The sequence below is a fragment of the Mastomys coucha genome, unplaced genomic scaffold (assembly GCF_008632895.1).
Source record: "Mastomys coucha isolate ucsf_1 unplaced genomic scaffold, UCSF_Mcou_1 pScaffold13, whole genome shotgun sequence".
Lineage (NCBI taxonomy): Eukaryota > Metazoa > Chordata > Mammalia > Rodentia > Muridae > Mastomys > Mastomys coucha.
The window spans coordinates 73,262,266-73,273,680 of record NW_022196895.1 but is presented as its reverse complement, the minus strand read 5'-3'; the positions used below and the strand labels follow the sequence as shown (position 1 = coordinate 73,273,680).

Genomic DNA, 11,415 nt, shown 5'->3' with positions numbered 1-11,415 from the left:
GTCTACAACTATAATTATGTGTTTGTTTCTTTGTTTCTTTTTTTTCTTAAACAAGATTGTTTTATCTTATGTTACATTTTGCCTGCCCATAGGGCATCCAGAAAAGGACATCAGATCCCCTAGAACTGGAGTGTCAGATAGTTTATAGTTGATAGGTGGGTGATGGGAACTGAACCTGAGTCCTCTGCAAGAGCAGCTGGCGCTATTAACCATTGATCCATCTCTCCAGACCCTATTTGTTTCTTTGAATTTTGTCAGTTTTTGTTTCACTTACTTTGATTTGTAAATATTGGGAATGTAGATTTCTCATCTATTAAGAATTATACGATTGTTATGTCTTCAAAATGAAATTACTCACAGTTACGTTTCTTGTTGGCTACACTCCTTAGGTCCAATTTTTGCTTTGTCTGATACTGACAGAGCCATTCTAACTTTCTGTCAATGGTGCTTGCTTCTTCCTCCTTTTTCTTTCCTTCTGATTAAAATAAATAAGTGAGAGCTTATTTGTTTTTTACCTTTTTTAAAAAACTGAAAATAAAATCCTTTCTTATACAATAAATTCCAACCACAATTCCTCCTCCCTCCACTCCTCCCCCTCCATTTCCTCTTCAGAAAAGAGTGGCCCTCTAACAGACAACAGCCAAACAGGGCAAAACAATATACAGTAAGACAAGGCAAAGCCCTCATATCATATATGTCCCTGACTGGTCTAGAACGTTCTAGGTGGACCTCAAACCCATTGTGCTCAGCCTGCCTCTGCCTCCTCTGAGTGCTAGGATTAAAGACAACATGCCGCCGTGGCCAGCTACCTTTCACTTTTTTTTCTGTCTTTGTTTTTAAAATAGCAAGTAATTGGTTGTTGTTTTCCAGATAAAAATCTGTGTTCATTAGTAGGAGTATATGGGACATTTACATTTATTGTAATTACTCACATAGTTAAAGCTGAATGCACTGTCTTGTGCTTCGTTTCTGTTTGCCTTGTCTTCTTTTTCTATCTTGTACCTTCTTTTGGATTGATTGAGTGTTAGGAATAAATGCTAGGATGCTAGGCTCACAGTTGTGTCACTATTTTGTTTATTTTATTAGTTTATTAATACTTCGCTTACAAATATGCTAAACAGGGTATATTGCTTTGTGTGAAATGGAACCATGTACTAAAAACTTTACATTTACATTTCTCCTCTTACATTCCTTACTGTTCCTTCTATGAGGGTATATATATGCATATGTGTATATGTACATATATATTATAATTGACACAATACTAAAAATTTTGCTTTAAACCAGTAGTTTTAGTTAAATTAAACTGAGGTTTAATTTTTCCTTTTTTATCTGTACTCTCCATTTAGATTGTTTTTATTGCTGTACGATTAAATCATTAATCTGAATCTGGTGTTGACCCCACCCAGTGACGTTTCCATTTCAGACATTGCACACTTTTTATCCTAGGAAGCTCTCTTTAGGTTATTTCCTAAAAGCTCTTTCCCGTGTTTGTGTTTCTGTCCATGTACTTGAATATGGAACAATGGCTATTTTAGCATCTTTATTTGCAGATCTCCCCTTTACTGTCACTGTCGTGTCGTGTGCTGGAGGTATTTCTGTTGTCTGATTTCCCCCTGATGGAAGGACATATTGTCCTCCTTTTGTATCATGACCAGTTATTTCATGTTGAGCAGTGGGCGTTCTGAGCTATAGCTTACTGAGTAAGTGGCTTTGCTTGTGTCATTTATGGAGCATTGGTAAACTTGGTTCTGAGCTCTAGCTTACTGAGTAAGTGGGTTTGCTTGTATCATTTATGGAGCGTTGGTGAACTTGGTTCTGACAAACAGCACTTGTGGATGTGCTTGAACCCTTACAGGCTTGTGACATCTCCTTGCAGCAGACTTCAAATATACCTAAATCAGCAAGAGCTCTAAAACTGCCTCAACCGAGCTTACAGGCCAGCTTCAAAAGATCGTTCTGGGGTCTTCTGAATGCCCTTAGCGATCAACTAGAAGTCGCGTTCTCAAACACGGAATTCAAATGTTTCTCCATCTGTCTGACTTTTGGGAACCACCCACTATTTCCATGGGTGCTTTTCGCTCACCCTGTAGTATGTCACAATACAGCAGCAGTTCTCTGCCTTCCTAATGTGGTGACCTCATGTTGCGGTGACTCCCATAAAATTATTTTGTTGCTACTTCGTAATTGTAATTCTGCTACTGTCATGAACTGTAATGTAAATATGTGTTTTCCAAGGGTCTCAGGTGACCCCTGTGAAAGGGTCATTTGACCCCAAAAGGGTCAGGACCCACAAGTTGAGAAACATTGTGCTACACACAGAACTTGCTGTTCAGCAAACACTGGAGGGGACAGTGCAGTGGTCTCTTTTGATGCAACTTCCTGCTTGTCAGAACACTGCACCAGGAATGTCGGCAACCTCGGCTCTCCTGCGGTGAGACTCCTGAAGTAAGCCAGTGAGTTCAGAGAACACCAGTCTCTGCTAAAGGACCAGTGTGTATCTCTGGTTCGGATGCACCTTCTCAGGCAAGGGTGGCAGCTCTGTATGGTTCATGCGGCATCTGAGAGCAGATATTGTATATATTCTGTCCAGTTTTTCAGTGGCTTACAGTGAAGGACAAAGGCAGTCTCTGCTACCTTGGCTGGAAGCAAAAGTGCCTTTATTCTCTCTCTCTCTCTGTCTCTGTCTCCTGTGTCTCTCTGTGTCTCTCTCTATGTCTCTCTGTGTGTGTGTCTCTCTCTCTCTCTGTGTATACAAAAAGTCTCACTAAGAAACTAGTCTGCTCCTCCTGTAAATTTCCCCTTCTCTAAATTTTGCTGTTACATCCTGATGATGTCACACCCTGATGATGTCACTTGAGAGAGTCCTCGGAAGTGGAACTATGGCAGGTCATGCCTGCAATCCTAACATTTTGGAGGATGAGGCAGGAGGATTATGAGTTCTCTTCCATCCTGGGCCATAAAAGTCTCCAGTTTCCCCCCAACCCCCGTCCCTCTCTGTCCTCCCCTCTCTTCTTCTACCTCCCCATCTCTCTTCCTCTCTAATTTCTTAGTAGACACCACTGTGTTTTTGTACCAGAAAGTACACTGTGTGGTTGTCTCCCCTTCTGTGATGTTGGCATCAATTGATGATCTCTGTCTGGGTCTTTTCTTTCTTTGGAGGATGCACAATGATGACAGGTAATTTAATAATTCCTTATTCAGCTGCTTGCTGAGAAACCTCTCTAAGGAAAGTCATCAACTATTCGGCTGTTCTGAAGTTCAGCTGCTTGCTTGGGTCTTCCTTTGTTTTTAGGCTTCTGGGTCAGGAGCAGGTCCCCTAGCGTCTCTCAAAGATCATGACTTTGCTCAGCATCATCTCAGCTCACATTAAATGTATTTCATGGACTCCAGTATCTTTTTGTAGTAACAGTTACTGACATGCGCGTTACCCGACCTGCTGGCAGAGCCTCTTCTGGAGGATTCCTTCTGTCCTGACCCTGGTGCACATTAGTAATGTTCCTGCGTCTGGTTCTGACAGAATGTTCCGGTTTCTCTGTGTGCATTTTCTCCACAGACCCAGAATAATCTGCATGTCTCACTGGCCACCAGTTCCCCTCTGTGCCTTTGTCGGGATCTAAGTTTTTACGTGGCATTATTTTTCTTCCATCTACCCCTCTACCTTTACCTTTTCCTGTAGCTCTGGCTTCTGACCACCACCACAGCTCAGCCTTTGCTCATCTGAAAAGACTTAATTTCATCTTCATTGTGAAAATCCTCTTTTGTAGGATTCAGACTTAGTGCTTGGCAGGTACTCCCCTGCCCCCCGCCCTCCCTTACTGCTATCTCCTCCTCTCTCGACTGCTTCATGTCTCTATCTGAGGCCCTCTTTCTTTCATCATGGGTTCATTTTAAACTTCTATCTTTATTGGTTTGTAAAATTTTGATTATTATGTACTCGGAGGTAGATCCCTTTGTGTTGCTTTGTCGTGTTGTTCTGGATCACGCTGGGCCAGTGGGTTCATAGTTTCCATTACATTTGGGAATGTTTTAGTGAAGCTGGCATTTAAATGAAGTGAGTTTTCCCAAACGGTTAGGATGTGCCTGGGTGGGCTAGGGTAGCTTTCCAGCCTGTAGGACGAGCAGCAGAGGGGGTCCCTCTGCTGGGGTTTTCCTGAATGATGAACGTTTGTTCACTGCCTGTCCTCAGTGGAGGCCATCGCCTGAGTGCCTTTGTGCTGTATCTGACAGGCTCCATGTAGACTTTTCTTTGGAGAGAGGTTAATGGTCTGGTCTGTTCCAGGTGCCTCAGACGGAAGAGTCTGAGCTGTGGGTTCAGGAGGAACATGGAGACAGCTTGTTGTGGGCAAGCAGCTTGATAAAAGTTAGTGGTGCCATTTTCTCCTGTCCAGAGGAGCAGAGTTGGCAGTGTGTGCTCTGGCTTTGCCTCACAGTGATGCCTGAGGCCTTTTCTGAAACCCTACAGGGTGGGGGTCCTCCACCTTGTCACTCACCAGTCTGTGTCCCTACAGGGATCTCAGTGTGGACGCCGGCTTGAGTCCTGCCCAGTTCCAGGTGCGACCCATCCCTCAGCACTATCAGCATTACCTAGCGACTCCTCGAATGCACCACTTCCCCAGAAACTCCTCTTCCACACAGATGGTGAGTGACAGTCCTGAGCGGGCAGGGACTTCCTGCCTACCACGTGCCAGTGGCGAGCTGAGGCCTTGCTTCTCAGGCGCCCAGGGCCCTCTGAGTCCTGGCTCCTAGGCAGACCAGCAGCTGCCACCCACTCTCAGCCCCGGTTCTTATTCCAGCTTGAGGGGGATGAAATGGAGTGAGTGACTGGTCCAAAAGCCATCACTGCTGAAGGGGGTCAAGCAGAGGAGGCAGCATGGCAGGCTGCAGGCTTTGGGGAAATGCTCAGTGCTGAAAGACTCTGTCCTGGGGCTGGGAAGATGGCCCAGTCAGTAAAACGCTTGCTGTACAAGCATGAATCTGATCCCTAGCACGCATACAAAGCCAGGCATGGTGGTGTATGCTTCTAAGACCGGAGCTGGGGAAATGGAGGCATGCAGATCCCTGGGGCTCACTGGCTAGCCAGCCTTGCCTTATCAGTGAGCCCTGGGGCTAGAGAGAGCCTCATTCTCATAGAACAAGGCGGGCAGCTCCTGAGGAACACTGCTGGATGCTGACCACACACACACACACACACACACACACACACACACACACACTCCTGTTTCCCTGAGTATGACATAACTTTTTTTGTGAGATTGAATGGAGACACTGCTCTGTATGTGTCTCACAGGGTTGGTGCTAGGGTCACAGTGCAGGCCACCCCCTCCCCAGGGACAGCCTTCTTGGGGCTATAGAACCCTGAATATGCTAGAAAGATCAGGTTGGGTTTGGGATTGCAAATGACATGGAACAAAAGCTGGAAAAGACCCACGGAAAGTCTTATTTCCAGACAACTCTATGTTGCTGTCCCCGCAAAGAATTCCGGCTTCTCGGCCTTTGTTTCTGTCATTTAGCCACGTAGTTCCTTCATCTCTCTATCCGTATCATAAGAGACTCAGACAAGCAGGCCCCCCACCATCCCCCAGAAGCTTGTCTGCTCTGAGACTCTGTGGTTTGCATTTGACCGTGTCTTGAGGAAGGAACACTGGGCAGGTACTACAAGCAGACACAGTTATGAACACCTTGCATAGCTAATCTTACTTCCTTCTGCCAGCCACCCCGAACAATCAGGTGTCTTGTCTACTTTGCACATTGGCAAACTGAAGCCCAGAGAGGTTCAGTTATGCAGATCATGGCTTGGTGGAAGCCTGTCTGACTCCTAGCCAGGGCTGTAGAGGGCTGAATGAGACAGGGTGAACAAGGTTGGAACTAGAGTACGCATCTAAGGTAGGGGTTTACTGCTGTGATGAGACACCGCCGCCATCACAGCTCTTATAAAGAACACATTTACTTGGGACTGGCGTACAGTTTCAGAGCCTTAGTATCGTCACCATGGGAAACATGGCAGCATGCAGGCAGACATGGTGCTGGAGAAGGAGCTGAGAGTTCTGCATCTTGATCCACAGGCAGCAGAAGAGCCGCTCTGGGTGTAGCTTGAGCATAGAGACCTCAAAGCCTGCCCCCAATGAGACCCTTCCCCGACAAGGCCACACCTCCCCCCCCCCCAGGCCAGACCTCCTAGTGGTGCCACTCTATATGGGCCAAGCATGCAAACACAGGAGTCTATGGGGCCATTGTTATTCAAACCACTACAGTCTGTATTTTAAAGACTAATATTTTTTTGTTCACTGTGGGTTTGTAAAAACTCTTTTTTACTTAGAGACACTGCTTTACAATACTATTTACCAGGTTGCTGACTTCTGTGCCCTTGGCACTGGTGCTGGCCCTGAGCCATCCTCTTGCTCTTGGAGACAGTAGAGGAGGCTCCTGCCACTCAGCTGCAAGGGTCTGAGTCTTGTCTCTGTCACTTGCTTGCACACCATGAGCTGATTGTTTAATCTGCTTGTGCCTTATTCGCCCCATCAGTAAAATGGGGGTTATAATATTCCTGCAGCTTCCATCAGGTGAGGCGGGGGAGGCGCTCAGAACAGCGCCACTGTGCAGTTGGCGCTCAGGGTCAGTGTTGCTGCGTCAGTGGCTAACCCTTCTGGAATGCACAACATGCACATATGCACAAGCTTGGCTCTGCATGAATAGGGTAGAACACAAGAGCAGGAGGGGCTGCCCTGCTGACTGTGGCAGGTCATGGGTGTGCTGGCTGGCAGTTGTGGCAGGAGGAGTTGCCCGCTGGGCCCAAGAGAAGCCTGGGATAATCACTCTATCCAATCTGTTCTCTCCCTCTCAGGTTGTCCATGAAATTCGAAACTATCCTTACCCCCAGCTTCACTTCCTCGCTCTCCAGGGACTAAATCCCAGCCGGCACACCTCTGCTGTTCGGGAGAGCTATGAGGTATGTTGCCCTGTGGGGCACTGACGAGGTGACGAGGTGACGAGCTATCATTCGGTTACCGCTCTCTCAGACAAGTCTCCCTGCTGGCAGTGCGCCGGCTTCCTGCCTGCTCATCATGTGTGTTTATCTATGTTTGTACACACTGAGCGCATGTGTCCTGTGTTTCCCTTTTTACAGGAGCTGCTGCAGCTCGAGGACAGGCTGGGAAACGTGACCCGAGGCGCTGTACAGAACACTATTGAGAGATTCACCTTCCCCCACAAGTATAAGAAGGTGAGTCTGCGACAGTCAGGGGGTGGGAAGGGAGGTGTGGGTCGTCTGCTTGAAGCTGCTGACTGTCTACAAGGGACACAATCCAAAGCCCAGGAGCCTGTGTTACGGTTAGGTTAGATGCGCTACAGCTGAGCGAGGGCCTCAGGATTTTCTCATTGCCCACATCAGATGCAGTCAGGAGGGGGCATGGGAGCCCTCTTGACGGGGAGGAATGAAGGTTGGCTGTGTGGATGCTGGCTGAAGTGCTCACAAGTGTATTTGTGCATGTGTAGCTGAACAGACACATCACTGTTTGTGTCAGTCCTGTGGGCAGAGGGGCTGCTGCACGCCAGGCTAATGTTCGCCTGAGAAAACAACTTATAGTCCAATTACATAACGACAAATGGACAAAGAAGGCCTCTGAACTGTGTGGAAGTGGGCACTTCTGGGAACATTTGAAACCTAATAGACCTAAGGGCTATATCCACTGACCTTAGAAGGAGAATCTGTCTGGGGGGCCTTTACCTGGCAATCCAAGCTTTTAAAACATTATTTCCGTTAAAACAAATGAAAACTTGGAAGACGCCAAAATGTTCTTAATGCACGAATAGGTAAACACTCACAGTGGATTGTTATTTTACAATAAAAAGAAATAAGCTGTAAAAAGTGTGGAGGAAGCTAAATATACATTAATCGGTGAAAGAAGACAGGCCCAAGGTTGCAAACTGTATACTCTGAACTATATGACATTCTGGAAAACAATGCTGCAGAAAAGGTTAAAAATAAAAACAAAAACAAAAGACCAGGGTTGGCCATCATGGAGAGAAGGAAGAGGCAGAGCACCAGGAAGTTCTTAGTGCAGAAAATGATCTTGTATGGTGGTGTGGTGTAAACAGGTAACATTAGGCATTTACCAAAAACACGAGGAGGGATCTCCGGTTTGTTAGCTTGCCCTTTGCTGTGACAAAATCCCAGAGAAAAGCAATTTTAATGAGAGAAAAGTCACTTGGGTTCTGTCTGAGTCAGGGTTTCTATTCCTGCACAAACATCATGACTAAGAAGCAAGTTGGGGAGGAAAGGGTTTATTCAGCTAATACTTCCACATTGCTGTTCATCACCAAAGGAAGTCAGGACTGGAATTCAAACAGGGCAGGAACTTGGAGGCAGGAGCTGATGCAGAGGCCATGGAGGGGTGTTGCTTACTGGATTGCTTTCTCTGGCTTGCTCAGCTTGCTTTCTTGTAGAACACAGGACTACCAGCCCAGGGATGGCACCACCTGCCATGGGCCCTCCCACCCTTGATCACTAATTGAGAAAATGCCTGACAGCTATAGTGTACTTATTTATAATAATAAATAAATCTTTGGGCCGGAGTGAGCAGGGACTGAGTAAGCGGAGTTGACCAGAGCAAGCAGAGGTCCTAAAAATTCAGTTCTCAACAACTACATGAAGGCTCACAACCATCTGTACAGCTACAGTGTACTCATATACATAAAATAAATAAATAAATCTTTAAAAAGAAAGAAAAAGAAAAGCCAAAGAGGGGGGAAAAATCAAAATTATCAAAGTTAAAAAGAATGGTTGATGGAATGAAAGGTGGATGAAGAGCGAATATTAAATAACTGCCGCCAAAAACTTAAAATGAAAGTTCTGTAGATAATGGAGAGAAGGGAAGATAGTAAAAAAAAAATATGATGTGCAACAGAGAGATAAAGATTTGAAACGGCTAAACAGGATGCTGTTGAATTGAAATTAAGACACAAGAAGGCAATCATGAAAGCCAGTGCAGAAGAGCAATAGAATCTGGGTGTATGGTTGGGCATTTCTTTTCTGGGGGGGCCAGTCCTCCCACAAACACAGCGGACACCTCAGCAGGCAGTTCATCGTGACTCTATTAATACTACACTATTAACTCATGCATGGCAAGCCCGTAGGACAGTGGACACCACCTGGCTTTCTGGATAGACGGACTTGGCAGAAGCTTGGCATCATTTGCAGCTGGTTCATGGGGCTCAGGAGACCAGCCTTGAGCAGACACATAGGTTTCCCTGTGTGCTCTAGCCAGGAGAGCACCCCCGGACTAAATCAGAGTAGGAACTTTTGACCTTCCACCCAGAGTAGGCAATCCTGACACCTAGGTCTGACCCCAAGGTCATTCTCTGGTCTTCATCTTGTGATCCCACACGTCTCTTTGGAGAATGACTTTGCAGTTTACTTGACTCAGAAGAGGGGACAGAATGGATGGTTTTCTTTCTGTGGTCCCTCTCAGACTCATCCCATGTCTGCAGCGTTGGGGATAGGGACATGGAGAGTGGACTGATTTAATTCAGTGGTTAGCTGTGTCCTTCTCCAGAGTATTTATTTATTAAGCAGCAATGACGTGCCTTGGACTTGGCCCCATGTACCATGTGAGAACTTTCCGCGGAGTGCTTAACTGTCAGACAGTGCTACAAACTCTGCTACAAATCACAGGGTCAACGGTGGTGGAGAAATTCTATGTTCATAATGAGAGTATAGATGAACAGACATTAGTGGAAAAGGGAATAAATGAATGAATGAATGAATGAATGAATGAATGAATGAAGCACCCTGGACTTAGAGGCAGACATGCATGTTGAACAGGGGGGTGGGGGCGGGGGCGAGAGGAAGTGGATAATGTGAGGGAGACAGGGGAAGCCAAAATCCACAGGCCATAGCTTTGCAAAGGCAGATGGATTCAGACCCTGGCTCTTTTGCAAACACTGAGCCCCTTGACGACCACCATCAGCCCACCGGCCTCTTCCTCACCTGATTTTAACCTTCTCTCTCCTGAAGCAAGAGTGACGAGTTAGGGGTGAGGATTTAAAGATATTGGCTCCTAGTGAACAGAGAGACTACCAGAGTGGGAGGAGGCTATGGGCAAGAGGCAACTGCCAGCAGGAGTCTCTACCAAGGAACTAAAACCTTTTCTCTCTCTATTCACAGCGAAGACCCCAGGACAGCAAGGGCAAGAAAGATGAAGGAGAGGAGTCAGACACAGATGAGAAATGCACAATTTGCCTGTCTATGTTGGAGGATGGGGAAGATGTGAGGTAAGAGGCCAATCTCCTGACTCTCCCCGCACCCCCATTTCTCTCAGGGGTATTAGGGACTGGTCACTGTCCTGCATACTCAAGGAAGGAGGCACACACTTGGTGTGTACTTCAGGGTGCCAAGTGTGCTATGGTGTCTTGTGGTTGCACTAGTGAAGTTAGGTATGGACTGTTCTAGATGTGGTAACCATGAGCGTGGAGTCAGGGAGACAACGCGTGAGATTGGCTTGGGTGGGTCTAAGACAAAGCCAAGGCCTTTGTGGAAGAGAACTTTGAGATTCACTTCCAGTCATGGCTTCCCATCTCAGCCGCAGCCTCACTCCAGGGTCTGACTTCCAAGAGCTCTCTTCATCAAGTCCCCAGTGGCCCTCATCCCCTGTTCCTGCTGCTGGCCACCTGAGTCTTTTTTTTTTTTTCCCAGACGCCTACCTTGTATGCATCTCTTCCACCAACTGTGTGTGGACCAGTGGCTCGCCATGAGCAAGAAATGCCCCATCTGCCGAGTGGACATTGAGACGCAGCTGGGAGCCGACAGCTGAGGGAGGAGCTAGCCAGTGGACCCCCATTTCCTTCACCAGGTCCCCCCACGGCCATAGCCCTTGCTGCCAAACTTTGCCTTCTGAGCCATTTGACGTAGAGAAGAAGCCTGCTAGCACATTGTGTGGAAAGAGGAGTTGGTAGCGGTGTCTGAGGGAGAGGAGGGATAGGGTGGGAAGACCCACCCATCCGGAATGGTGACTGCCTCATCGCCTTGCTGTGCAGCGGGGAGGGAGCTGGCCGTGCCCGGAGCAGGGGCGGGAAGGGGGGGCCCAGCTGCTGAGGACTAGATGTGATCTCGAGGGTACTAGCTGGCGATAGCGATCGATCGGCCCCTCAGTCCTGTCCTTTGAGGGATTGTGTATATACCTCTTGACCACGTAGAAACCATGTAGGGGTCTCTAGCTATTCTGTGGATGGCAGCCAGAGCATGTTAGCTTAAGAAAAATGTCGTGTGTGGTGCTCTCGTCATCTGTGGTGGACATGTCGCTATTACTGAACTCGCACCAAATATTTCTCATTGAGTTTCTTGTTTTGGTGCCTGACCGAACCAACCAACCAACCAACCAACCAACCAACCAACCAACCAACGACAGCCCCAATCTT

The 11,415-nt window shown here is 47.1% G+C and overlaps 1 protein-coding gene across 1 annotated transcript in view; it reads left to right on the top strand.

The window, feature by feature from the left end:
- Rnf165 (ring finger protein 165) overlaps positions 1–11,364 on the top strand; it is a 100,493-nt gene extending 89,129 nt beyond the window's left edge. Inside the window, exons 4-8 of the mRNA XM_031366094.1 lie at positions 4,512–4,641; positions 6,845–6,949; positions 7,127–7,222; positions 10,166–10,272; positions 10,694–11,364. Of these exons, the coding sequence (XP_031221954.1) occupies positions 4,512–4,641; positions 6,845–6,949; positions 7,127–7,222; positions 10,166–10,272; positions 10,694–10,811 (556 nt within the window). The 3' untranslated portion in view covers positions 10,812–11,364. The remainder of the gene's footprint in view (positions 1–4,511; positions 4,642–6,844; positions 6,950–7,126; positions 7,223–10,165; positions 10,273–10,693) is intronic.
- Positions 11,365–11,415: the final 51 nt, after the last annotated feature.